Genomic DNA, 27,703 nt, shown 5'->3' on the forward strand with positions numbered 1-27,703 from the left:
TGAGAGTAGTTAGGAGGTAATTGATCGATCCTTGACTTCTTAATGCATATTATTGGTATGATAGTGGAAATGTGCAGTCCTTTAGTCTCATGGGTTGATCAGGGGGAGATGAAACGTGATTGATGTTAATTAGAGCTTACTATTGGTAGTAGGTACCAATCTGGCCAGCTTAATAATTGCTATCAACATTATGTTTGATCATGTACCATGTAGTATATAATGTAGTATTATACTATCAACGTGCTCATAGCTGCCACATGTGTAGTGCACAAATGCAGTACGATGTGTGACTACTGTAAATATGTAATGTTTGCTGAAACAACGCCAAGATCACTGGCTCACGCATGTTAATTCTCCAAGTAGCTACTACTAGTAGTACTTTAAAGTTTGAACAATTCAACGGTTGTTCTTCGGTTGATGAGACAGGCATGGTTGATTGATGTGTGGACAAAGCTGACAAGGAATAGGACAAAGTAATCAGTATCAGTAACTAAGAAACTGTTCAAATGGAGATGGACCAGCTGGTGTACATATGTGTTCAAGTGTTGACCATACATCTCAGAGAGCTTAATTAGTTGGGTTTGCATCCGGCATCCCTAGCTCTGAATTTAAAATGGCCTGTGTGTAGAAGCTCTCATGCAGCTTGCTAGAATGCACAGCTTATTTTTTTCAGTTTGTTTAATTAGTTTAGGTTGGGTTGGCCGTCTCCAACTAACTATTCAGCTTGTCGCGTCGTCGATCGATCGATCCATCCATCCATCCATCTCGCTGTCCTGCACGTTTAGACGTTTACTTACTCAATCTCATCCTATAAATACATGCCCATCTCAGATTGCCAAGATCATCATCAGTCGTGTGTCTCTCGTGTGTTGCCACACGCCACTGTCTAATTGTCTATTATCCTTTGCATGCCCCTCTCCAGCTGCTTCATCTGTTCGTCCACAAGCAACTAAGGTGAGATATATACGTAGTGATTAACCAGTAATTAATCAGCTAGCAGTAGTGCAATACATTGATTACATCAGTTTGCTGCATTATTACAAATGATTTGATTTTGGGTGCAGATGATGGGTGAGAATCGAGCGAGGGTCGTGGCGTTGGTGGTGGCTGTAGTGGTGGTCGTCGTTGGTGTCGCCGGCAATGTCGCGGCGGCGCAGGCGGCGGTGACGGCGGCGGACCTGCAGAGGGTGGCCGGGTCGCTGCAGATGTACGTGGACGCGCTGCCGCAGATGGCCAAGATCCGTGGCTATGGATTCCAGCGCGGCCAAGCCGTGCCCATCAACCTCACCATCGGCATGTACCAGAAGACCTGGGTACGTTCATTAGCTGCACTTAGGAGCACTAATTGCGTACTCATATATGCAACTCAACACTTAATTTGACCTCTGGGGATTAGCTTCAAATCTTCAAGGAGTACTAATTTTGTAGCAGAAATGATTGGTAGTACATTTTTGGTCGGCACAAATTTGGGGCGAATGCCTTTTTTTTCTTTTTCGAAACAGAAGAAAACAAATTAATACTTTGATCATGTCGTCGGTGGTGCCTACTAGCTCAAATAATTGGTTTTAGCCCAAACAGCCAATCCAGGTCACATCAATTCATGATTAGTTAGTTAGACTTGAGTGATGCAAGTACAGTATTCCCAAAATGCATGTGTTAGGCTAGCTTCACACAGTAGGATTATTCTAATCAGGGTCGATATGACAATACAATTAATGCATTGAATCAATTAATTGAACAGTAAAATAAATAAAAAATAATAAAAAATGGGATGGTTGCATGATGCATGCAGAAATTCCACCGCGACCTGCCGGCGACGCCGGTGTTCGTGTACGGGCAGTGCCCGGACTCGGCGACGTTCCCGGGGCCGACGATCATGGCGCGGCACGACGTGCCGCTGTTCGTGAGGTGGGAGAACCACCTCCCGGCGTCGCACATCCTCCCGTGGGACCCCACCGTCCCCACCGCCATCCCCAAGAACGGCGGCGTCCCCACCGTCGTCCATCTCCACGGCAGCGCCCACCCGCCGCAGTCCGACGGCAGCGCCTTCGCCTGGTTCACCGCCGGCTTCGCCGAGAAGGGACCCGCCTGGACCCAGGCCACCTACCGCTACCCCAACGTCCAGCCTCCGGGCAACCTCTGGTACCACGACCACGCCCTCGGCCTCACCCGCGCCAACCTCCTCGCCGGCCTCCTCGGCGCCTACGTCATCGAGAAGCCCGAGGTGGACACCCCCATGGACCTCCCCTGCGACGACGACGACCTCCACCTCGTCATCGCCGACCGGAGCTTCAACGTCGACGGCTCGCTCTATATGAACTCCACCGGCGTCGCGCCCAACATCCACCCGCAATGGGCGCCGGAGTACTTCGGCGAGGCCATCACCGTCAACGGCAAGGCGTGGCCGTTCCTCGTCGTCCACCGCCGCCGCTACCGCCTCCGCATCCTCAACGCCAGCAACGCCCGCTACTTCAACGTCTCCCTCTCCAACGGCCTCCCCATCCACGTCGTCGGCTCCGACGCGTCCTACCTCTCCGCGCCGGTCACCGTCTCCAACCTCCTCCTCTCCCCGGCCGAGATCTTCGACGTCGTCGTCGACTTCTCCCAGTCGCCGACGGCCGAGGTCGAGCTGCTCAACTCGGCGCCCTACCCGTTCCCCACCGGCGCCGCCCCCGGCCCGCTCAACGGCAAGGTGATGAAGTTCGTCGTCCAGCCGAACGGGCCGCTCGACCCGCCGGACAACTCGACGGTGCCGGACCACGAGGTGCCGTACGCGAGCGTGACGGCGCTGCCGCCGACGACGATGACGAGGTACATCGTGATGTACGAGTACCTGACGCCGACGGGGCAGTCGACGCACCTCTACATCAACGGGCTCCGCCTGGAGGACCCGGTGACGGAGACGCCCAAGTCCGGCACGACGGAGCTGTGGCAGGTGATCAACCTCACCGGCGACAACCACCCGCTGCACATCCACCTGGGGATGTTCCAGGCGGTGAAGATGCAGCAGCTCGTCAACCTGCAGGCCTTCACCGACTGCATGACGGCGGTCAACGACGCGGTCAAGTGCAACGTCGACCAGCACGCCGTCGGCCCCGTCGTGCCGGTGCCGGACCACGAGAAGACGTGGAAGAACGTCATCAAGGTGCCCCCAGGCTTCGTCACCTCGGTGGTCATCGCCTTCAAGCTCGTCGACACCAACCAGACCTACCCCTTCGACACCACCGCCGAACCGGGATACGTCTACCATTGCCACGTAAGCGCCACGTTACATGCCACATGTCCATTTTACTGTGTTAATATTTTTTTCTAATCGAATATATATGTTCTAATGTGATTTGATGTGCAGATCCTGGATCACGAAGACAATGCCATGATCAGGCCACTCAAGTTGCTTGCATGAACACGATAAAACACGGTGCTGACATTGACGAGATGATCAAGATGCCTCACCAGGATCAATAATTCGAGGATTTCCATTTGCGTGGGAAAAGATATATATATATATATATATATATATATATATATTATGTTATTTAAATTTATATTTATTCGATTCATTCTGTGTGTGTCTTATATGGTTCTTATGGCGTCGATGATTGATCGAGGGGTACATGTTTGTAATCCGCTTGATTCTTCGAAGTGAAAAGTATAATATATACGTCATTCATTTTTATCTCACTCGGCTGTTCCTGAATTGAATTCTCTCTGTTTTCCATTCTCATATATATGCAGTCAATGCTGCCTCCTTATGCTCAATATGAGATGGATTATAAGAAAATCTAGATAGGAAGTAGTAGTTCGAACTCCAAACTTCAAGTTTCTCGTTTTCTTTTAGTACATATTTCAAACTGTTAAATAGTATATTTATTGTAAAATTTTTCTATATAGAAACTGTTTTAAAATTTCAAATAAACCTATTTTTTAAGTTTATAATAGTTAATATTTAATTAAGCATATGCTAATAAGTATTTTTGATTCGCAATGCAGTGTGATTAAAAATCGGTTCATACGATCGTATAATCTCCATTGAACTGTTGCGTCGGGATGTGTAAATGCTCGATATCAACATGTAACGAACAAAATAAGCTGATCGGTCACTGAATTGTTCAGTCATTACTTCACAGGCTTGAGTCGTCGCATTGCTCATTACTTTCGTGTTTCACCAAAATCTTTTAATGTTCTTTCTATATTTCCCATGTTCTTAAGAAATAACTAATTAATGAAGGCATCCGCCGACATTTTATAATCTTGAAAGCAACAACTCATTGAAATGATGAGCTAATACATATATGCCTTTTTCAGTTTTCTCTATGTATATGAGCTAAACGGGGTTCAGTTAATCACATGGCTCCAAAGGCCCATGTGATTGTGTCAGGGCCCAAGTGCTGGACCGATATATTGATTGACTGTTGGGCTTGGCCCATACCCGCAAGAGGAAGGCCCACAAGATTTGCTATAGCACGCACGCGGGCCGCCGCGCGTCCATTGCTGGCAGAGTTCATTACATGGGCTCCAGTGGCCCATTTGATTGTTTCAAGGCCCAACTGCTGGGAACGTACTGTTCAGAGTGCGGCAGCAAGGGTGCGAGCGCTAAATAGGGCCCAATAGCCATCTCGATCCCGTGAAGCCTGTGGACCTGTGGGCCGTTATGGAAGGGCTTGGCTGTTCCGGATGACTTCAAGGGCCCATCAGCCCAGACGCGGCACAGGAGAAGGCCCACCAAGTGTGCTCGTCTTGGTCCTCCGTTACTGATTGCATTCTAAGTTTGAATAGACTTCAAATGTTGTAAACTTTTATAACTTGTACCTTTTTGAAATTTTAGGACTATAAACAAGTTAAATTATTTTGTATTGTGTACTATAGAAACAAGGTTTACCTGTAACTTTCAAAAGATTCAACTGCAAAGTACGTGTCACAATTGCCACATGACAGAATCGGCAGGTCGGCCGGCGGAGGAACTCCGGCCAAATTTTATTAAGGGAAGGGATCACAAGGCAAACGTACAACAAAGGCACAAAGCATAGGCTATCCTATCCGAATGGAGACAACCATGCATGGCCACCAACATGTAACAAATACCCCCATACAAATGCACGGGTTGACAACTATAGTAAAATAACTTGGATAACGCGATAATTAACTTTCACCCAAACAGAAATGCTCATAATTTTTAATCCTGGTGAGGCATCTTGATCTCCTCATGCATCAACCACCACGTACAGTGTGCAGTCTTGTTCATGGAAGCAGCGTGAGTGGCCTGATCATGGCGTTGTCTTCGTGATCCAGGATCTGCAAATTACATTAGAAAATAATTTCGATTAGACTATAGAGCCACTGGATAACCTAGTACTTACTCTCCTCTAAAATAAGTTAATATCACATCTCATAGAAGGTTAACTTATTTTGGAATGGAGTGAGCAGTAAAATGGCATGCACGAAAGTAGCATGATGTGGCGTTTACGTGGCAGTGATAGACGTATCCCGGCGCCGCCGTGGCGTCGAAGGGGTAGGGCATGTTGTTGTGGACGAGCCTGAACGCCACCACCACCGACGTGACGTACGCCGGCGGGATCTTCACGACGTTCTTCCACGTTTTCTCCTCCTCCGGCACCGGCTGCAGGGCCCCGACGGCGTGCTGGCTGAGGTTGCAGATGACGGTGTCGTTGTGCTGCAGCATGCAGGTCTTGAACATGTCCGGGTCGACGAGCTGCAGCATCTGGACGGCCTGGAACTCGGCGAGGTGGAGGTGCAGCGGGTGGTTGTCGGGGGTGAGGTTGATCACGTGCCACAGCTCCGTTGTCCCAGATATCGGCGTCTCCGTCGGCGGATCCTCCAGCCGGAGCCCGTTGATGTAGAGGTTCATCGTCTTGCCGGTGTTCGGGTCGTTGGTCGTCATGTTCTCGTACAGGACGATGTACCTCGTCTTCATCGTCGGCGGCAGCGCCGTCACCTTCGCGAACGGCACACCGATCTCCGGCACCGTCGTCGAGTTGTCGGCCGGCGTCGGCGTGTTGATGTCGTCGTTGAGCTGCCACTTGGCGGAGACATTGAACGCCATGACCTTGCCGTCGAGTGAGTCGTTCGTCGGAGTGCCGGTGGGGAACGGGTAGGGCGCCGAGTTGAGCAACTCGATGTCGGTGGCGTTGGGGTTCACCACGAGGGAGAAGTCGACGATGACGTCGAAGATCTCGGCCGGGGAGAGGAGGAGGTTGGAGACGGTGACCGGGCGGGAGAGGTACGTCGCGTCGGAGGCGATGACGGTGAAGGGGAGGCCGTTGGAGAACCTGATGTTGAGGTACCTGGCGTTGCTGGCGTTGAGGATGCGGAGGCGGTAGCGGCGGCGCTGGACGGCTTGGAACGGCCACGCCTTGCCGTTGACGGTGATGACTTCGCCGAAGTACTCCGGCTGCCACTGCGGGTGGATTTTGGGCTCGACGCCGGTGGAGTTCATGTAGATCGTGCCGTCGGTGTTGAACTGGCGGTCGGCGATGACGAGGTGGAGGTCGAACTCGCCGGAGGGGAGGTTGAAGGGCATCTCGAGCTCGGGCCACTCGACGATGTAGGCGGCGAGGAGGCCGGCGAGGAGGCTGGCGCGGGTGAGGCCGAGGGCGTGGTCGTGGTACCAGATGTTGCCGGCCGCCGGCTGCACATTGGGGTAGGTGTAGGTTTTCTTCGTCCATGTGCTGCCGTTCTCGGCGAAGTCCCGGGTGAACCAGGCGAGGGCGTGGCCGTCGGAGTCCGGCGCCTGGGCGGCGCCGTGGAGGTGGACGACGGTGGGGACGCCGCCGTTCTTGGGGATGGCGGTGGGGACGGTGGGGTCCCACGGGAGGATGTGGGCGTCGGGGAGGTGGTTCTCCCACGTCACGTACAGCGGGACGTTGTAGCGCGCCACGATGGTGGGCCCCGGGAACGTCGCCGTCTGCAGCGATTGCCCGTACACGAACACCGGCGTCGGCGGCATGTCGCGGTGGAATTGCTGCACATATACATACATTGCAAGGATTCGTTTAACATTTGAACATAAATTTAAACTGCATTGTGGGAGTGGATTCTAATCCCTCGAGGGGATATCCCCTCGTATACATTTTTCTTTCAAATTCGATGTAAATAGTTGTGAAAAATTCTGAAAAAAACTGACAATATAGAGTATAATGATACCTACTAGTCCACCAAAATTCATGTTCAAATTCGATCTATACATCCAGAAACAAAAAAGACAAATTTAGATATAAACAGTACGCTACTATTCATACGCTGAATTTGTCTTTTTTATATCTCGACGTGTGAGTTGAGTTTGGACTTAAGATTTTGTGAGTTGCATATATGTGTTGTGTGAATTTGTCAAATTTTTCCAGAATTTTTCATAACCGTTTAGATGTTTTTTAAGTAAACGAGGGAACATCCCTTGAGGGATTAGAATAGTTTTCCCTGTATTGTACACTTTTTGTTGTTTCACCGTTCAAAAACGAGGCTTGACATTCGTTCAAAAAAAAAAGAGGCTTGACCATGAATATCTAACAGTACTTTTTTTATAATGTAGTAAAACCTACTTAGATATTTATTTGCGAGTAATTAATTAATTAACGTACCCAGGTGGTGTTGTACATGCCGATGGTGAGGTTGGTGGGCACGGGAAAGCCGAACTGGTTGATGCCGTAGCCCTGGATCCTGGCCATCTGCGGCAGCGGGTCCACGTACTTGGGTAGGTCCGCCGTGCTCCTCAACGGCCTCGCCGCCGGCGTGTAGTCGTCGGGGTCATCTGAGCTCCAACCCCAGCGACTTTTGCTGATCACGCTGCAGATGTAGCTAGGGATCAACGAATCACTCTTACAGTTAAGTATTGACATCACTGTATCCCACTGAGTTTGATAGTTTTTTGCTGCTGCAGGTTCATCCCTGGCGGCTGCGACGACGACGACAGCCGCCAGCAACACAGCGGCCAGCTGCTGAATCCTCGGACCCATCTGCACGTACTCAATAATCAACAATTAATACAAACATCAGTTCATTTACAATAGTTTGATTGCATTCTAAGTTAATCTAACCATATGCACGAAGCAATGTCGTAATGTCTCAGTTTCTCACCTTAGCTAGCTGCGTCCGAGCTTGGAGAGGGGCATGCAAAGGATAATTAACCGAGGAGAAAGAAAGATTAGCTAGCTAAGACAATGACGATCGATGTGTGAGCGTGTGGCTAACACACACGAGCCACACGACTGATGCTCTTGGCAATCTGAGAGGGTTGCTATTTATAGGATTATTATCACTGTAGTTTGAACAAGTAAACGGTCAATTAATCGTGCAAGTCAGTGACATGCATGGATCGACGCTAATTGGACGAATAATTTGTTGGATTTGGCCAACATATCAACCTAAACTAAGTAGAGAAATTGGATGCGAGTTTCTACACACAACATTTTAAATCCAGGGAGCTTCCTCTGCATGACCCAACTAGCTTGTTAATTAATTAAGCTCTGCGAGATTATATATAGTCAACACTTGAACATAGATATTCAGCAGCTACTAGCTGGTCCTTTTGAACAGTTTCTTAATCAATCACTGTTTACTTATATATAGTTTGTCCTAATCTTGGCTGTTTCCTCGTACGGCATGAATTAATACTACATAATTACAGTCACACATCCATCGTACTGCGCCCATGTGACATACATTTACTTCTTCCTTCATGTAAAAAAGAAAGTTTTTTTTTCCAGGATTTAAAGTTTTATATCACAATAAAAGTATTTTTAGTACTGGTTTCAGTGCATGGAAATCCATACATTTTCAGCCAAACAATTGAAAATTTAAAATTTGATATCTGAGATACTAAAAGGAAACCTTTGCTGTAATTAAATCAACATCCTGGTATCTACCGTTGATATCATCCAACAGTCCTTTGAAAGGCCTACTTCTCTCTATGTCAGTTAACAAAACCGATCCTTTTTTTTTCTTTTAAGAAACCGCTCAATTTTTTGAAACTGTCGGTGACCGGTTTGTAAAAGTCAATTATTGGTTTTAGCTTTTTTACTAAGTTGGCCGAGAGTTGTTGGTAACGCGGTGAGGAGTGGTTTTTAATTGCAAAGCGAAAAATGTAAACCCTGCTCTCTAGTCTCTAATCTCAGCCAGTCTTCATCGTCTTCCTCAAACCCCTGCTCTATCAATAAAAACGAGGTGATTTTGTCCTCTTTTCATCGTCTTTCTCAACGAACAACATCTCTCCCTCCGGCTTGCTTGTTCCTTCCTAGGAACAGCCAAGGCCCAATGCGCAGGAGGAAGATAATAGTCCGGATGCTTTGTGATACACATGAATCTACAAATAATGAAAGAACCCTAAGGCAACCAAGACAATTAGTGTCAGATAATTAATTATGAAGAAAGTGAGCGTGTCACTTTCTTTAAGCGATGAGCTAGGTTGAAAGTTGAAACCATGCGCCCCTGGTAATGCGCAGTAATCTAAGTATCCCCGATCGAGAAATCACGTGCATTGCTCAGGAATCAGCACCAGATGATGAGAATATAACTGCCTCATGAGAACACATGCTTTATACAAATAAACAAGGATATAGTGGATCGATTGCGAAATAAATTTTTTATGATAAAATAAAACTGCGTACACTCCTGCCTCTACATATTAAACTCCTAGTGCCTCATAATTATAGCTCATCCTTTTCCTTTTGTTTTTTTTTGTATTGTTTTTTTTTTTTGGGTAAGATTAGCCTTTGCTATCTGTGGATCTACCACATCTTTTAGGGGGCCACCTATTTGGTACACGCACCATCTCCATTACCGACGCATCTACATCGTACAATGTTGATTATTTTTATGTGAATTTTTCTAATGTATTTTAGAGTTTGAATCTTTTACCTCAAATTTCATAACATTATATTGAAAACTTTCGACTCGAATTTTGAACTCAAATTTCAAAACATTCATCTAAAAAATTCAAAATTCTCAACTCAAATTTTAAAAACTTTTAAATCAGAATTTTAAACTTTCAAATCTGATTTGAAAGTTTTCAAATTTGAGTTGGAAGTTTTCATATCTAAGTTGAAAGATCGATTTGACTTGAAAGTTTTCAAATCTAAGTTAAAATTTTTCGTATATGAGTTTAAAGTTTTACAAATCTTGAATTGAAAATCTTCTAGTAAGAGAAGGGGAAGGAGATTGGATATGGTGTGTGCTACTTCTCTTGCCAGCTAGCGCATATATGCTAAATAGGATTCATGCATCTTTCATGGATTGGGTTAGATCAATAGCAGAACACAAAGATATAAGTGGATTACTTGTACTTTGCAATTGGATACGTACCATTTTTTAAATTAGGATGGACCCATCATTTTGTGGGTGAGCATTGCAATGGACATAGATAACCATCAACTTGGGTTTCGATGTGCACTACTCCATGAGCTATGTTGAGGGCAAACCACTTGTGCAATTGCTCATCATTTCTTATTTCAACAAATTCGTCATCAATAACATGTCATAAAAAAACGTATTGGTTAGAATCCCACACAATTTTTGAACCGATGAAATCAATTAATTACTACAATGTGAAGCTATACATGTCAAGTATTGTCATGAAATGTGCTCAACGGCGTTACCTAGCTGAGGGTCACGCGCCATCACGTACTGGGCCACTGTAACGCTCCACTTTTTGCGTGACGTTAAAAACTAATTCGGCAAAATCCTAATTGCGAAAATTTTCGTTCTTTGAGTGTTGAGTCTAAGTTGTGCCAAAGATCTCAATTTAAATCCCTCCCTTGTCTCGATACCCTGTTATCAAAGATCGTCTCCTCAAAATTTCCATCCCAATATAGTCCCGAAGCTCGATTCCTTCTATTCGGAATCCCCTCCTGGAACCCCATCCGTGAACTTTGTCGAATGCCCGAACCCTAACTCCGTCCAGGGGTTCACCTTCACATCATAAACTCTGTCCTTGGTTTCTTCAAACCGATTCTCAAATTCGAATTCAACCTCTCAGGTTTTGATTCATCTATCTTTTTCTCTTTATCGGTTCGTCAATCTACCCTTGTTTTATTTCTCGAACTTCTGACCCAAGTCTGAATATGCAAATCGAGATCACTTCCACCCTTGAACTCTAAACCCCAAGATTCAATCCCTTTCGCCTTGAGTTCTCCCCAAAATGATTTCTGTTCCGAAATAATCTCGAAGTCCGAACCCTTCTATTCAGACTTCTCTCCAAAATCCTTACCCTCATATCTCGTTGAGTAGTCAAACTCAAACTCCCAAGTTACACTCTCTTTCTCTAAATTATCCATCTCCCTTTGACTCGTCTCCGAATATTGTTCCCTTCCTTGACTCCTTCCTATTCTCCCGAGACCGAGTATCAACCTCGAAATTCGAATCCAGACTCCAACCCTAAAACCTCCCAATTAAATCTCTCTGTGAAAGTCTATTTAACCTCCCTCATAGGTTGGATTCCTTCATCTTTTTCCGGTCCCCCTCTTCCTTCTCTTCCATCCCATCTCTCTCTGAGTCTCGACCTATCCATCTGTCTATCCGTCCCTCTACCTATCAACCTATCTTTCTGTCTATCTATCTATCCATGGCATTCTACCGCTATCTCCCTTGTTCCATTTTTGAATAATGATCTTCCCTTTTTGAAATCCTCTGAAATAATCCTTCGTGCCGCCAAATATAAATCTATCCCAAAAATACCAAAATTCCCGCTTTAAAGCCCCACCTTGGTCAAATCCCAACTCAAATGCCCCTCAAATTCCTTAAAAGGAAGTTCCAGAAAAAGTCTATTTTATCTCTCTTGTGATGATTTGGGCCGAAACCTGCCGCTGGCCCATCTCTCCTCAGCTCCCTCCATCTCCACGTGCGCCGCACGTGACCACCGAGAGAGAGAGCGCTGTCTCTCTCTCCCTTCCCTCTCTCTCGGACGTTCTCTCGCTCTCTCGTCCTCTTCCTCTCTCTCGCTGTCTCTCTCTCTCTCGTTCGATCTCTCTCTCCGATGCCAGCGCTGCCGCCATCGCCGATTTCCCACTGCCGCAATTCGATTTTCGGCTGTGCCGCTCGTTCCCGCGCGCGCGCGCACGCTCGTGACCGACCGCCTGGTCGCCGCCACCGTCAGCGCCTGCGCTACGCTGCCGCTCGGCCCCGCTGCCTGCCGCGAGCTCTGCAGCGCGTGCCCGAGCCGCTCCATGCGTGTCCTGCCAAAACCGTGAGGCCGAGCTCCCGCTCCCATCCCTCTCCCTCCCCAACTCGGCAAAGAGAAGAGCTCACTTTTTTCCCCTCCTTTTCCACTTTTGCCCGACATCACCGGCGTCATCACCTGTCGCCGCCTTGGCTGCACGCGTCGATGACCACCAGCTCGCTCTCCTTGACCGCCAATGTCGGTTCTTCCTCCCTAAACCGACATTGCCATCTATTAAACCGAGCCGCCCCATCTCCCTCTCGTTCATTCCCTCGCCACCACTGTGCCCTTGCCGCCTTGCTACCGCCGTCCTCGCCTCCCTCCTCCATCACGCGTGCTGGTGAAGTCGGCATGCGCGCGAGGAGCTGACGCGGGACTCCAGGCGCCGTCTCCTTCCCCTTCCCCGGCCCGAGGCCGGAGAGCTCGCTCCCGCGTCGTCGGTAGTGCATCTCCCGTTCTCCCTCCTCGCTCCCTCTCCTCTCCTTAGCTCTGGGCAGTAGTGCGAGTAGCCTTCCAGTAGCAAGCTGGCGCCGCCCCGACCGCCGCCGCTGCTCGCCGTAGGCTCGCCGCCGTCGCCGCCCAAACTCGGTAGTAGCCGCTCGTCGTCGGCCTTCCTCGGTGTAGCTCTACCCAATCCGACTCTAGAAATAAACTCAGGAGGTCGCGTAGATGCTCAAGTCCCTAGGAATCGAGCTCTCGTCGCATCGTCGTCGTTTCCCTCTTTTGCCGCCACCGGCAAGCGCCGCCGCGATTCGTCGTCGCCGGCCTCCCTCCGGCGAATCCGATCCGGTGGCTCACTCCCTCTCGTTCATCCCATCGTTCAGGTCTACTCCCTCTCTCTCGAATCGTCGCGACAAGCTCCGGTGAACTCGGCCGCCGTCCGCCGTCCATCTCGGCCGCCCCTTCTTCCTCCTCCCGCCGGCCCGCGTGGCTGCCACGTGGGCACCATCTCGGCGCCACCTCGGCCTTGACCGGGCCAAGCCGGTCAGCCGCCCCCTCCCTCCGTCTTCCCTCCCGTGCGCGCGGTCCACGGCAAGCCGTGCGGCTGCACGTGGGCCCGCCACCATCTGTCCACCCGGCGCGCCGCGCCCGAACCACGCGCACCTGAAACCCTAGCGCCCACCCCCGCGTGCGCCCTCCCTACCGTGAACCCAACCACCGCCATGTGGATCCCGCGCGGTGGACCGCGTTCACCCGCGTCGGCCTCTCTCTCCCCGCTCCCCTCTCTTGGGCCGCCCCTCCCGCGCCCGCGCTGGCCCATTAGGTCCGGCCAAGCCGCATAAACCCCTCGGGCCGCGCCTAAGCCGCCCAAGGAAGTCTATATGGCATCCCTCCTTTCTTTTTCAAGGGATTTAATAAACCCTTTTTCCCCTATTCCATAAATCAATTCCTTATTCCCAAAATTCCATAAATCATTTCCTTGGTCCCGCACGTCAGTGACGGTCAATAATATTCTTGAGAATATTATTTCTATAAATTTCATAAATCAATTTCCCCTTGTTCCACAAATATCTTCCTTTGCCCAGAAATTCCAATTAAACTTCCAAAATTCATATCTCTCAATCCGTAGCTCTGATTGACTCCGTTCAACTTCCAGTATTTCCATAAAATTGAGATCTATTTAATGGCACTACTAATTAGTCTAAATAGGATCTTTCTTTTGGTCTTTTGTTTAGGTTTTTGATTGTTTGCGTATAGTTGCGGTTACCGGATTTTCGTCGATCGCGGGTTTTCTCGAAGATTCGTGAAGCTTCGTGAAGACCTTGAGCAAGGCAAGTCACCCTTTGACCAATTGCTCCTATAATTGGAAAATCATTATTATTTTGTTTGCAACTTGCATTAGTAGAATCACACACTTAACTTGCTTGGCCTCTGTTTGCGTGCCAAACCGACGGACCTACCCAGTAGTCGCACTAATTCCTGTAGGTTGTTCTACCCTGATTCCTTGTCGTTCCACCTTTGTGGTACTTTGGTATCTGTGTTCTCTGAGCGCGTATACCAACTATTCCACATACACCGTTGTTTGTCAAAAACTTGGGAAATGGGTTTGAGAAGCCTTGAAAACCCGACATGTGGCGTCGGTGTGTTTGAAAATAAAATGGATTGTGAAAACTCACGATGCGGGGGTTGTGCCTGTGTGGCACTGTCCCGTATTCGCATATAAGGACCGATTCCTGTGGGAAATTCATCCGAGCATATAACAAGTGCGACCACACGGGTGCAAAGGGACGCCCCTGGCTGAGTAATTAGCTAATCGGGGGAGCCATGATGCCAAGAGACATGTGGATTCAACGGGGTGGTGTCGGGGAGAACCCTCGGGCTTCCTGGCACAGTATGGTCTGGGACCTAATCTGGTGTTGGTCTGGGACCCCTCTCGTTGGCATATGGTGAACCTGTGTCGGCTTTCGAAATGCCTTGTCATGAAAGCCTTAAGGTCTCCCGACGTGGCTGATCTCACGGGCTGGGTGATCCGGGTTAGTAATGTCGTGTGGGTAAAGTGTACCCCCTCTGCAGAGGTTAACTAACTGTTCGAACAGCCGTGCCTGTGGTCATGGGCGGATGTGAGGTGTTTCCTGTAGCGTAGATTTGTTTGCCTGTGCTTTGTGAAAAGTTGTTGTGGTGTGGGAATCGTTACCAGAATCAGCCTATGTGGCAGATGGATGACCTGAGTGGTCAAGAAACGAATCTGTGTGATTCGGGATGTCTACGGGCATCATAGACTAGGCTTCCCGAGTGGAAGCGAATTGTTGTGCTGCTGGGCAGCTGGACTCTGGGAGTCCGAGAAAATGAAAAAGGCTCTGGGAGCCGATTAATCAAGTGGAATGGCTCTGGGAGCCGAGAAGTAATGATCTGACCCGGGAGGTCGGTACATTACCAAATGAGCTAAAACATCTCTTAAAGTCGAATCGAGACGCAAGTCTCTTTTCGGCCCAAACTTAGAAAGAAATAAATCACTTAGTGATTTCAAAATGATTTCAAAACAAAATATTTGCAAAAAACAACCTTGCCTCTCTTCCAAGCTTGCATCAAACACCTAAATTCCCGTGACCTTCTGAGTACAAAAGTACTCACCCTTGCTCTATATAAATATATATATAGTTCCTCCGCCTTAAAGAGAAGATGAAGTGAAGTGAAGAATAGGGTTTCGTCCTGGTTCCCAGCCGTCGCCTATGGTGTTGGGTGTTAGACCGTTGGTTCCGCTGCTGCTGCTATTGTTGGTGTTCGTCTCGTCCGTGTCGTCGGTTGCATTCTCGAGCTGTCTGAGCTGCAACCTAAGTTAAGGTAAATAAGTCCTCTATTTATTTTAAGGATTGCAATGATTCATATTTGTCACCGTGGGTACCAGCGCTATGTCCTGGGACTGGTACTGTGATCGCGGTTTCGTAGGAAGCGGTTCGCGCTGTTTTTCCTACGACACGCTCCTATCAGGTGCCATTATACGGCGGTGCCAGATTGGGGTGTGACGGCCACCCCTCAAGGTCACCCGGCCACCCATCAAGTTGCTGGGTGTGTGCGTGATGACGCGGCCCATCCGCCGCTCCCCCCCCCCCCCCCCTACACTGCAGCAACATTCAAGCGCCATCACCACCACTCCTTCCGCCTTAGCCTACCACAGCTCCCTTCACGTCAGTGATGAAAACCCTAGCGCTAACTCAGTCACGCCACCGAGATGAATTCGGTCGGGACTGGATGAGAAAGTTGGGGATATGGTTGATGTGTAATTAAGGGCATTTTGGTTAGTTTGAGCTAGTTTTTTCCTAAATAAAAACCTAACGGTTAATGGAAACAAGGTCAGACGATAAATGATCAAACTTAAGAAAATAGGGGCAGATTGGTAGATAACATTAAGAATAGAATAAAATGAGCAATTATCCCTATTTTTTTTTCTACATCAAGAGGATAGGGGAGGGGGAGTGGGTGGTTGTGACTTGTGAGGCACCATACTTGCGCTAAATCACGTGCCATGTTTTGTATAGTAGTTCTTGCAAATAAGGCAAACTCTATTAATCTCGAGGAGACGTCCTCTCGTTTCTTTGCATATCATCCATCTACAAGTTACAGCGAAAAAAATAAATACGACGGTGAGAACATGTATACAAATTTATTATAGTTAAATTCGTTATTTTTTGTTACAACTTATAGTTTAATTCGTTATTATAGTTAAATTTAAACTTGCATGTTTGTGGAGTTATATGTTACATACCAATCTATCTTATCTTTATTTTTTTTAGAAATAAATTACGACTATTTGAATAACATGTAATTGGGAACATCCCTTGAAGGATTAAAATTTATTTTTCAGAAATAAGCTATATTATTTTGTACAGTGTACTTCAACAATCAACAACATAATTCATATATAACTTCCAATAAAGTACAAACCCAAATTAAGTACGTAGCACAGATACCCCGTCAGAGGGCACCAGTTTATGACTAGCAAACTTTCACTCATAAACAAAGACTTGGATAACATGACATAAACAACTTTCACTCAAACGTAAATGCTCAGAATTATTAATCCTAGTGAAGAAGCTTCTTCATCTCATATTCTCATCGATCAGCACAACGTTTCTTGTTCATGGAAGGAGCTTCAGAGGCCTGATCATGGCGTTGTCTTCGTGATCCAGGATCTGCACAGTCAAAATAAATTAGAAATGGAGCCACTGATCGATGAACACGATAACGAACGGGCACGTCGAGCATATGACGTGGCGCTTACGTGGCAGTGGTAGACGAATCCCGGCTCGGTGGTGGCGTCGAAGGGGTAGGGCTGGTTGGCCTCGACAAGCCTGAACGCCACCACCACCGACGTCATGAACTCCGGCGGAATCTTCACCGCGTTCTTCCACGTCTTCTCCTCCTCCGGCACCGGCACGACGGGCCCGACGGCGTGCTGGTCTAGGTTGCACGTGGCGGTGTTGTTGTTTTTGATCATGCAGTCCTTGAACACCTGGAATCCCTCGATCTTCGTCATCTTGATGGCCTGGAACGTGGCGATGTGGAGGTGCAGCGGGTGGTTGTCCTGCGTCAGGTTGATCACCTGCCACAGCTCCGTCGTGCCGGACTTGGGCGTCTCCGTCACCGGGTCCTCCAGGCGGAGGCCGTTGATGTAGAGGTTCCCCGGTGCGGTCTGGTTCTCGTACAGGACGATGTACCTCGTCGTCGTCGGCGGCGGGAGCGCCGCCACGCTCGCGTACGGCACGCCGTGCTCCGGCACCTTGGATTTGTCCGGCATGTCGTCGACCTTCCCCTTGCCGGCGACCTTGAACAGCATCACCTTCCCGTCGAGGTTCGGGTCCGTCTGAGTGCCGTTCGGGAACGGGTAGGGCGCCGTGTTGAGCATCTCGATCTCGGTCACCGCCGCCGGCAACCGGGAGAAGTCGACGATGACGTCGAAGATCTCGGCCGGCGAGAGGACGAGGTTGGAGACTGTGACCGGCCTGGAGAGGTAGGAGGAGTCGGAGCCAATGACGGTGAAGGGGAGGGCGCCATTGGAGAGCGTGACGTTGAAGTATCGGGCGTTGCTGGCGTTGAGGATGCGGAGGCGGTAGCGGCGGCGGTGGACGCTCAGGTACGGCCACGCCTTGCCGTTGACGGTGATGACGAGGCCGAAGTACTCCGGCTTCCACTCCCGGTCGATGGAGATGGAGCCATTGGTGTAGAACTCGCGGTCGGCGATGACGAGGTGGAGGTCGTGGTCACCGCAGGGGAGGTTCATGGGGGCCTCGAGCTCGGGCTTCTCGATGACGTAGGCGGCGAGGAGGCCGGCGAGGAGGCTGACGCGGGTGAGGCCGAGGGCGTGGTCGTGGTACCAGAGGTTGCCCGGCGCCTGCACGTTGGGGTAGGTGTAGGTCTTCCGCGTCCATGTGCTGCCGTTCTCGGCGAAGTCGCGGGTGAACCAGGCGAAGGCGTGGCCGTCGAACTCCGGCGGGTGGGCGCCGCCGTGGAGGTGGACGACGGTGGGGACGCCGCCGTTCTTGGGGATGGCGGTGGGGACTTTGGGGTCCCACGGGAGGATGTGGGCGTCGGGGAGGTGGTTCTGCCACTCCACGGCGAGCGGCACCCCCTGCCGCGCCACGATGGTGGGCCCCGGGAACGTCGCCGTCTGCAGCGATTGCCCGTACACGAACACCGGCGTCGGTGGCATGTCGCGGTGGAATTGCTGCATGCGCAAGCATCCCATTTTGAAATTATTTTTCGATTTTGCTACATGTTTATTGATATTTTTTTCTTAAAAGTTCGATAGACATAAATATATTTAATCATATAATATAGCTACATTGTAACTTCTATAGATATACTCCCTCCGTTTTACGCTATAAGATGTTTTTGACTTTGGTCAAACTTAAACTGTTTCAAATTTGATTAAGTTCATAGACGAATATAGTAATATTTATAATATTAAACTAGTTTTTATCAAATCAATAATTGAATATATTTTTATAATAAAATTGTCTTTGGTTGAAAATGTTATTACTTTTTTTACAAACTTAATTAAACTTAAAGCAGTTTGACTTTGACCAAAGTCAAAGTCAAAACGTCTTATAATTGAAATGGAGGGAGTATATAATATAACTTATATGAAACTTTCACATATATAGCTAGTCCTTTTTTATTTTCTTACCGGTAAATTTTAGCATATTTACATTATTTATTATTTTTTTATAATAAGATAAATAGTCAAACATAATTTCAAAAGTCATATATATATAAGTTATATATATATATATATATATATATATATATATATATATATATATATATATATATATATATATATATATATATATCATCTAATAAAAAATGAAGGTAGTATATTGTTGGATCTAAAAATAAATATCTAAGATTTGTTATTGACACCAAAAATGGAATTTTTACTCCCAAATTTAATCATGAATAACAGTTTTACTTTTGATAATATGGACAAATCTTAAGCATCTATTTTTTTTAATTTAATGGCAGTTTACATGTTTTCACTATAAATGTAGTTGGCTTGGATTAGATATATATTATGCCGTTATCACAACGTACGTACCCATGTCTTGCTGTACATGCCGATGGTGAGCTTGATGGGCACTGGACGGCCATGGCGGATGCCGTAGCCCTGGATCTTGGCAATCCGCGGCAGCGCGTCCACGTACTTGGTCAGGTTCAAGCTCGTCATCACCGGCCACCGCCTCCGCTCCGCCGCCGGCGCCGGCAGCGGATGATCCGGCGTGTACTCGTCGTCGTCGTTGGGGTCATCTGACGCCCAACCCCAGCGACTTTTGCTAATCACGCTGCAGATGTAGCTTGGGATTAAAGAATCACTCTTACAGTTAAGTATTGACATTACTGTATCCCATTGAGTTTGGTAATTTTTTGCTGCTGCAGGTTCATCCCTGGCGGCTGCGACGACGACAACAGCCGCCAACAACACAGCGGCCAGCTGCTGAATCCTCGGACTCATCTGCACGCAAACGCAACCAACGAGACAAAAATCAGTATACATTTTTCAATAGTTGATTGTATTCTAAGTTTCTTGCCATATCGTGCAGCATGCAATGTCGTCAGTACTATTTAGATTCGTAGATAAAAATAAACATAACTATATTTTAAGACGAAATAAGTAATTAAGTAGCTAATCAAGCAGTGATGTCAGTTTTTGTCACCTTAGCTAGCTGGAGAGGGGCATGCAAAGGATAATGAATTAAAGGAGAAAGATTAGCTGATCGACTGATCGATGCTCTTGGCAATCTCTGGGAGGGCTGCTATTTATAGGATTAATTTTACTAGTTTGAACAAGTAAATGGCTATAATTAAACGTGCAGGTCAGTGACATGGATCGACGACGTTAATTGGCTGAATAATTTTTTGATTTTGGGCAACACATCAGAAATTAGTTGCTGATGTGATTTTAGCTAGTTGCTTGCAAGCTTCTACACACAGTCCATTTTAAATCTAGAGCTACCTCTCTGCACGACCAACTAGTTAATTAAGTTCTGCAAGGTTATATAGGTAGCTAGTCAACACTTGAACAGAGATATTCAGCTGCTAGCTGGTCCTTTTGAACAGTTTCTTATAATTAACAACATAATTAATCATTGTTTACTTATAATTTGTCCTAATATTGGCTGTCGTTTCCTCGTACGGCAAGCATTATATATTTACGGTCACACATCGATCGTACTGTGTAGACTTGACAAATCACATTGATCGTATACTTACTCCCTCCGTGATTAAAAATAATCAACTTCTCCTTCAAATATAAGCTTTTCTAGGATTAAAATTTGTATCACAACATAAACGTTTCTAAAATATTATAATGCACAAAAATCATACTACATTATTTTTAGTCAGGTGTTTTTAAGAGGGAATCTTATATATTTGACCATTAATATGATTGAAAGAGAATTTTTTTTATTAACTCTAATTTTTACTAAACAATTTACAAATGTTTACGAGGAAGCACACGGCCGATGAATCGATGCAAATCATACGATGTACTAGAAGTAAGGGTGGTGTTCTCTTCCCCTATAAATGAAGATAAAGATGAATATTAAGTGTTTTACGTAAAATGAGATGGTATTAACGTATGATCAATTGAGTTTTAATTATTATAAATTTTAAAAAATAGATTGATATGGTATTTTAGAGCAACATCGTGGTATCCGCCGCTCCTCCTTTACACTACCGAACAACAAAAAGAAAATTAGTGTTACACCGTGTTTAGTTCTAATTTTTTTTTCAAACTTCTAACTTTTTCATCACATCAAAACTTTCCTACACACATAAACTTCCTACTTTTCTGTCACATCGTTTCAATTTTAACCAAACTTCTAATTTTAGCGTGAACTGAACACACCCTTAGATAATTATATATGAAGTGAGAGTGCCCCTGACACCGTGCTCTGAAGGTGGAATAATCTTGTATCCCGATCGAGAAATCACGTGCATGGCTCAGGAATCAGCACCAAAAAGGTTCCAATTCGATCGTTGTCCTTGAGTATGCTAGATTGATGCGTGGAAGATTCCTAGCTTAATGTGCGATTAGTTACCCATTGCCAGAATAAAACAATTGTCACCAATCATGTACCATCTTCTGGCTGACCCATGAGACCAATGACTGCAAATTTCCACCATCTCATAAGGTTATTTTATCCATCCTAAAATATAATAAAGTTTACTAGTGTTCAAAACTATCATTCCTCTCAACCAATCAAAACTATCATTTCAGTTAATTTATTTACCTACCTTTTTATCTCAATCAATCATTATCATTCCTAATTTAAATCCATCTCTCTCTCTCTTTTTTATCTTCGTGAAAGACTTCATCGATACGTACTCATTCCTGCCACAAATAAGCGGCATTTTAGAATGTGCGCAATCAATGCATTAAAACTTTGGCAATAAATATATTTTTAAATATTTTCATTCATCTTTTTTGAAAATAATATGGCTAGATTTGTTTTAAAAAATAGTTTGATAATTAATAATATAACTTTGCTATATTTTGCATGGTTTTTATAGTACTGATTAAATAATCAAACTAGTTTAGTGGTGATATGTTATTTTTCAAAACATCACCTATTTGTAACCAAGTAGTAAATACTCCACCAAGGTTCACTAACTACTCTTAGACCATCTGACCATGTTTGAGACCGTCCTTTTAAACAATTATTGACATGGGCTGTTTATTTACTAACACAATACATTAATATTTTGGAAAATTAACTTCGCAAATAGCTTAGAATAAGGAGTCTAATTAGTTAAAGAATGTTTTTCAGAAAAAAAATCATAATTTAGAAGCATGAGCAAATAATTTATGACAAAAATCCGAGGGGGAAAAAACCTAAAAAGAAGGATCTAAAAAGGACAGTGCCTAACTATTCTAATATAATTGCCTAGTGAGCAGTGGCGGATCCACCATAGGGTCTCTGGGGTCTCGAGACCCCACTACCCGTATTGTAACCATTGGAGATCCCATGAATACCTCACGAAAATTTTCTGTTATAAATCTATTAGAAGAGGGGGCTATACATTTTGTATAGTTTGTTTAGACCCTACTGTTAATCTTTACTGGATCTGCCCCTGCTAGTGAGAATACATGCTTATACAATAACTTGTTTCCACTCCATAGGAAGAGGATAAAGGGGATCGAGTGCGTATTTTTTCGATAATAAAAGAATACAACACTGCAACCTCTGCATCACACATAGAACTGATAGAAGTAATTAAACAAAAACAAGTACTCCTATTGGTGACCTAAATAATTAGGTACCGAAGCTGGATAAAGACAGATGATCGAATTAATCTTGAAAACATCCGTGCATAATTTTCCAATGTGGGGACTCAAAAAGAAAAATAATAAGAACATTTATTCATCAAGTGACGGCAGTCCTTTTCCTCATACGCGGATCCATATCTTGAATTCTTGATCTCCGTATACATCTGGATTAGTGACAGAAGTTATCTGATAATATACGGCAGTTTTGTCTTGGTCATACTTGCTACGCATGCACACACGTGAACAATTAAGTAGGGGCATCTCGGGGAAGATTCATCAGAGCTACACAACGTCAGAGAAGAAGAGCTCGAAAAGTCGGCAATGGAAGATGATGAATCTGTGTGCAACGTCCCCTAGTTTCGCACCACTGTAGGATGCATATGCATGCCTTGACCAGATTAATTTAATTTAATCTAATCTAAATTTGATTTAATTTCCTGGTAGTAGGTGAAGAACACATTGTTAGGTCAAGCAAACTGGACACTACGTATACCTGTAGGTACACACTACGTATACCTGTAGGAGTAGTTTTGAACTGAACGATCCCAGCTACCCGGTCGCCCTGTTGATTCTGACTAGGAGTGAATTAACCAAATTAAAGATCGTACGGTAAGCAAATCATTGGTCACCGGTTCATAGTCAGCGTAATTAATAATCAACAGTACCACATAATATATAATTTATATACACAGCTTTGATTAGTTCGAATCAATTATATTTCGATGCCCTTGATATGAGATTCCCTGGAAGCTAACACTGTGCCTGGGGCACTTTTCATATGTCTGCATAACGATTCTCATACACGGGAGCAGCATCATACTCCCTCCGTCTAAAAAAAATTAACCTACACAAAGATGTGACACAACAAATCTGGATAAATTTGGATAGAGAGCTGTCCAGATTCATTGTAATAGAAGAGGATGTTACCCCTCCTAGATTGAGCTTATTTTAGGGCAGAGAGAGTATTAATGTGCTGCAAACCATCAACATTCAGAAGCTAAATAAGTTGTCGCTCCACAGAAACTTCAGTCTTATGTAAAGCAAAGATTTATAATCTGCCTCACAAGCATCATGTATGCTTGATTCAACATGTAATGAACAAGTGGTTCACAAATTAACTGACTTTACATGCTAGAATAACATCACTCTTGACATTGCAAAACAGTTATCTGTTTCTCGTCGTGTTTCACCAAAAATCTTCTAATGTTCTTTCTATATTTCTCATTTTGATAAAAGAAAAATGTTGAACTGGCTCCATAACAATAATGAGGGCCTCATTCGTCGTTTTGTCTTGAGGATGCCAACAACGCTTTGAAATGAGCTAATGTCTTTTTCTCTATGGGCTTGAATGGTATTTGGTTTATCACATGGGCTCCAAAGGCGAAATTTAGGGCATCCGCTGCTGTTTTAGCATCGATTCCTCTTGCTTGCAAGAAGTAAATCGCATTTGGATCATGTTCACCACTGATGGCAGCTCCATGTGTACATTTGACATCATCAGCAATGATCTGAAGGTTTGGCTTCACATTAACAAGTGCCTTCGATGACAGGAGAAGACATTTGGTTTCTTGCCCTGCGTCAGTCTGTTGGGCATATCTGTGAATCAAGGACATCAATGTATTAGGAGTTTAGGACAGGAGGAAATAGTGATGCATAAACAGAACTTCATGAATATCGACAGCAGAATACTGAAGCTGCTCAGAAGTGAAACAAACAATAATTGTGCACAATCTCCTGATTTCATATGGAAACATTGCTATTTGAACAGCTCTGTTCCGCTACATATGCAGGACTATATGTTAGGAACCCGGCTGGGCTGTATATGGGCCAAGTTAGCCATGTCCAAGCGAGGCCCAAGCAAAGCAGGAGGAGCAGCATACAAAGCAGCAGCGTTGGCAACTTTGGGGATCGAACAGATCGATTGGCCAAGGCGGCGAACAGCGGCGGCAGCGACCTGGAAGCCGGTTGGATCCTCGTCGATCTACTCCTCCACCCCTTCTCTTCATTTACTTGTTCTAGAAGCTTCTAGCCCTCCTTTGTACCTTTCCATCTTCCACCTCAAAAACCTTCACTATTGTAGTGGAAAACTGCTACTCCTTCCACTGGATGAGCCACTCTTGTATTGAATTTGGTGTTGCTTGAATTAAGGAAGTGTGTCTCTAACACTATAGTTACAGATGGCTTCACTACATTTTAACTACTCCCTCCGTTTCACAATGTAAGTCATTATAGTATTTCCCACATTCATATTGATATTAATGAATCTAGATAGATATATATTTCTAGATTCATTACCATCAATATAAATGTGGGAATTGCTAGAATGACTTACATTGTGAAATGGAGGAAGTAATAAATAAAGAAGATCCTAAAGCAATATAAACTTCAGGTATGTAGTATGTCAGTACTCCACCACCATTAAATCCTAAGCAGTTAGAAAATCTATTATTGAATTAATAAAAAACTTGAAGATCTACATATATGCACTGATGGTTCAAAAATGGCTGGAAATCAGTAACACTTTTTGTCAAAATAATACAGTTGAAATACTTCACAGAAGTAGTCTGATCACATACCTGTTCACTTTGATATTTCCATCAAATACACCATTCCCTGTACCAGAAGCAATCAATCTATGTATCTGTTGTGAACGACCTCTTGGGTAATCAAGAATAAGCTTGCTATGAAGATCATGTATCTGTTTATTCTGCGCTGAGAAGTGGAACGTTGACAATTGTGTGTTGGTCTCAGGGCCCAACTGCTGGATGTGGAGATTGTGCCTGTTCAATCTTGCTCCAATGCTCACCTCAACAAACTCATAGTTGCTAGATGTATTCTGCAAAGAATGTTAGACAACTATAAGACTATAATTTACTGTTATTTCCTACTCAAGTAAGCCTTGCTTTAATCTTCATCATTGAAAAATGAAAACAATAGGTAAAATCATTCTTGTCAATTTCGTCCCAAGATAATTCCAGTATGGAACATTCCAATACAAGTCCTTTCCAGAGTGTAATAAAAAATAAATTTATGAAAGGGATTATTAGTGCTAAGTTACCATAAGCTGTCTAACGAAATTTAAAGGAAACGAAAATGCAAAGATGTCAAATTGGGTCAGTCGATCCAACTAGCCACTAACCTTAGTGTTGCTAGCCCACAGCCATACATCTCTCCTAGCACAGTGCAATCACCATAGAAAACCAACAGACAAGCACAGGAGATGAGAACTTGAGGGATTTCTACTGCCTACTACCTTCATGGAAGTCATGGTCCGCTAATGGGGTTTCCACCAACAACCACATTTAGGGGAGTTGTCACTGCCGTCCCTCCATGCTATCGCATTATTCTCATCCTGTACTTTATTTTTGTGCCATGAGGTTACACTTTTGCATCGTCGAGGATGAACCTCTTGGTCCTCAGCTAGGATTTCTTAAGTTAATTACACTTTCTTTCACTTCTCAGATTGAACACTTCGGTATCATTTCCCCTAGGCCACCGAAGCAGCAATGAATAGGAACTCAGTACGACCTTATGCCCCAACAGTAAGAAACTTTCTCTGAAACTATGGTTTTCAGGCCTTCTGGTTCCACAGGTTGCCAGCTTAGACAACAAGTGGTGTGAAAAGCTAAACTTTATAGAAAATGAAGCAAAGCCTAAATCCAACTAATACAGGAATTTTGTATGTGCCTTGTTGTTCTAAATAAAGACGATTTATTTCACAGTATGTCCCAGTTGTAAATATTCAATTGAAACATCAAAGCACAAAGTGGTAATAATGCACTCCCAGCAGTTTGTTAGGAAACCCTTTTACTTTAGGAGGTTTATTTCTGCGTATGAAGCTTCTAACTACAAAGAAAGTATAGTGCATTCCTCATTGATCTGTTATATTGTCACCCTACTAAAGAAGGAATATCAAATCTCATTTCTGCATGTGAAGCTTCTAACTACAAAATAAGTGTAGTGCATTCCTCATTGATCTGTTATATTGTCATCCTACTAAAGAAGGAATAACACAATCTCATGACACCCCATAAATAAAACTAAATATCACAAACAAGAAGGAAGCTACCTCTAATTGAAATATTGTTTTTAGATAAGATTGTTGAAACATATAAATTGTAACATATGCCACTGTTACTCTTATCAACTTAGTAATTCTATGTTTCTAACCATGTGCAGTCCTAATTGAACCAAAATTGTCTTTATCCTATCCTATCCTAGCTCAACTCACAGAACAAGCAAGCACATTGAAGGTTAACAACAACTATGGTTAAGACATCGATCCACAAATCATAACTATATGCAAAGCAATTCAAAATGCACAAGAAAGGTCTACCTGCTGGACGACGGTCCACTTGGTATGCGCAGCCGCAAACGACTGCTGCTGCACATAGGAATGCACCACCTTCGCATCCTCTTCCACGATGATCTCCATCACCGGATTAGCCCAATAGCACCCACCGTCCTCCTGACCAAAGTGCTCCTCAATGATGGCCACCTCCGCCCCCTTCTCCGCCACAACGAGAACCCTCGGGTTCGACATAATCATACTACCATCGCCGCAGCCACTGTAACTGAACATGATGTGCACCGGGTCGTCGGCCATACTTACCCCCTCCGGCACGTGCACGACCACGACATCCTTCGCGCCAACGGCGTTGAAGTCAAAGAAGAGGTCCTTGTCGGCGAATCCCGCGGAGGCGGCGAGAGCGGCGGCCGCACGGTCCCGGGCGTGGCCAGGCGGGAGGTCGGCGAGGGCGGAGACGTGGGCGCCCGAGGAGGAGGTGAGGACGCCATCGGAGAAGTGGACGTGGGAGGCGTAGGGGGAGGCGGGCGGCGCGACGGCGGGGGCGTCCCGGGAGGGGAGGGAGATGGGGAGGGAGCGGAGGTAGGAGATGTCGGTGAAGCGGTAGGCCTCGTTGGAGCGGCGGGTTGGCCAGCGCGTGGAGAGGAGGGAGAGCGCGGAGGCGGAGCGGAGCGGGTCGAGGAGCGGCGAGGAGGCCGCGACCGAGTCCTCCAGCTGCTCCGCAATGCGGAGGACGAGGTCGTCGGAGACGGCCGGGGCCGCCGCCGACGACGCGCGCGCCGCGGATACGACGGGCGCGGGCGCGCCGGGGCGGCGGAACCGAACGACAGGCGACGCAACGCGAAGCGGGGTGGAGCAGGAGGCGGCGGCGCACAACGCCGGCGACGGCGACGACATGGCGAGCGGCCGCGCGAATCTTCTCCACCGGTGGCTGCGGAGAGATGGGGGAAGAAGAAGGGTTTGGTGG

The 27,703-nt window shown here is 45.9% G+C and overlaps 3 protein-coding genes across 6 annotated transcripts; 1 reads left to right on the forward strand and 2 right to left on the reverse strand.

The window, feature by feature from the left end:
• Positions 1–862: 862 nt before the first annotated feature.
• Positions 863–3,604, forward strand: LOC127779313 (multicopper oxidase LPR1 homolog 4). Of its 2 annotated transcripts, XM_052306052.1 has the most exons (4): positions 863–954; positions 1,065–1,313; positions 1,793–3,256; positions 3,350–3,604. In XM_052306052.1, the coding sequence occupies exons 2-4, from the start codon at positions 1,065–1,067 to the stop codon at positions 3,401–3,403; spliced, it is 1,767 nt and encodes a 588-aa protein (XP_052162012.1). In that variant the 5' UTR covers positions 863–954; the 3' UTR covers positions 3,404–3,604. The 2 variants fall into 2 exon arrangements, with proteins under 2 accessions (XP_052162012.1, XP_052162004.1); XM_052306044.1 differs by lacking the exon at positions 3,350–3,604 and having other exon boundaries at positions 1,793–3,313.
• Positions 3,605–5,043: 1,439 nt separating this feature from the next.
• LOC127768258 (multicopper oxidase LPR1 homolog 5) lies at positions 5,044–19,859 on the reverse strand. 3 transcript variants are annotated; one of them, XM_052293820.1, is made up of 4 exons: positions 19,816–19,859; positions 19,200–19,613; positions 16,884–18,326; positions 5,044–5,292 (listed from the first exon to the last, which is right to left on the reverse strand). In XM_052293820.1, the coding sequence occupies exons 2-4, from the start codon at positions 19,611–19,613 to the stop codon at positions 5,239–5,241; spliced, it is 1,911 nt and encodes a 636-aa protein (XP_052149780.1). In that variant the 5' UTR covers positions 19,816–19,859; the 3' UTR covers positions 5,044–5,238. The 3 variants fall into 3 exon arrangements, with proteins under 3 accessions (XP_052149780.1, XP_052149764.1, XP_052149772.1); XM_052293804.1 differs by lacking the exons at positions 16,884–18,326; positions 19,200–19,613; positions 19,816–19,859 and adding exons at positions 5,465–6,979; positions 7,593–7,967; positions 8,089–8,196 and having other exon boundaries at positions 5,065–5,292; XM_052293812.1 differs by lacking the exon at positions 5,044–5,292 and adding an exon at positions 16,505–16,794.
• A 3,602-nt stretch (positions 19,860–23,461) lies between these two features.
• LOC127760863 (protein ABCI7, chloroplastic) lies at positions 23,462–27,674 on the reverse strand. The gene is made up of 3 exons (XM_052285184.1): positions 26,767–27,674; positions 25,007–25,266; positions 23,462–24,026 (listed from the first exon to the last, which is right to left on the reverse strand). The coding sequence occupies exons 1-3, from the start codon at positions 27,631–27,633 to the stop codon at positions 23,705–23,707; spliced, it is 1,449 nt and encodes a 482-aa protein (XP_052141144.1). The 5' UTR covers positions 27,634–27,674; the 3' UTR covers positions 23,462–23,704.
• Between the last annotated feature and the right edge of the window lie 29 nt (positions 27,675–27,703).

Source organism: Oryza glaberrima, chromosome 1 (genome assembly GCF_000147395.1).
Source record: "Oryza glaberrima chromosome 1, OglaRS2, whole genome shotgun sequence".
Classification (NCBI taxonomy): Eukaryota; Viridiplantae; Streptophyta; class Magnoliopsida; order Poales; family Poaceae; genus Oryza; species Oryza glaberrima.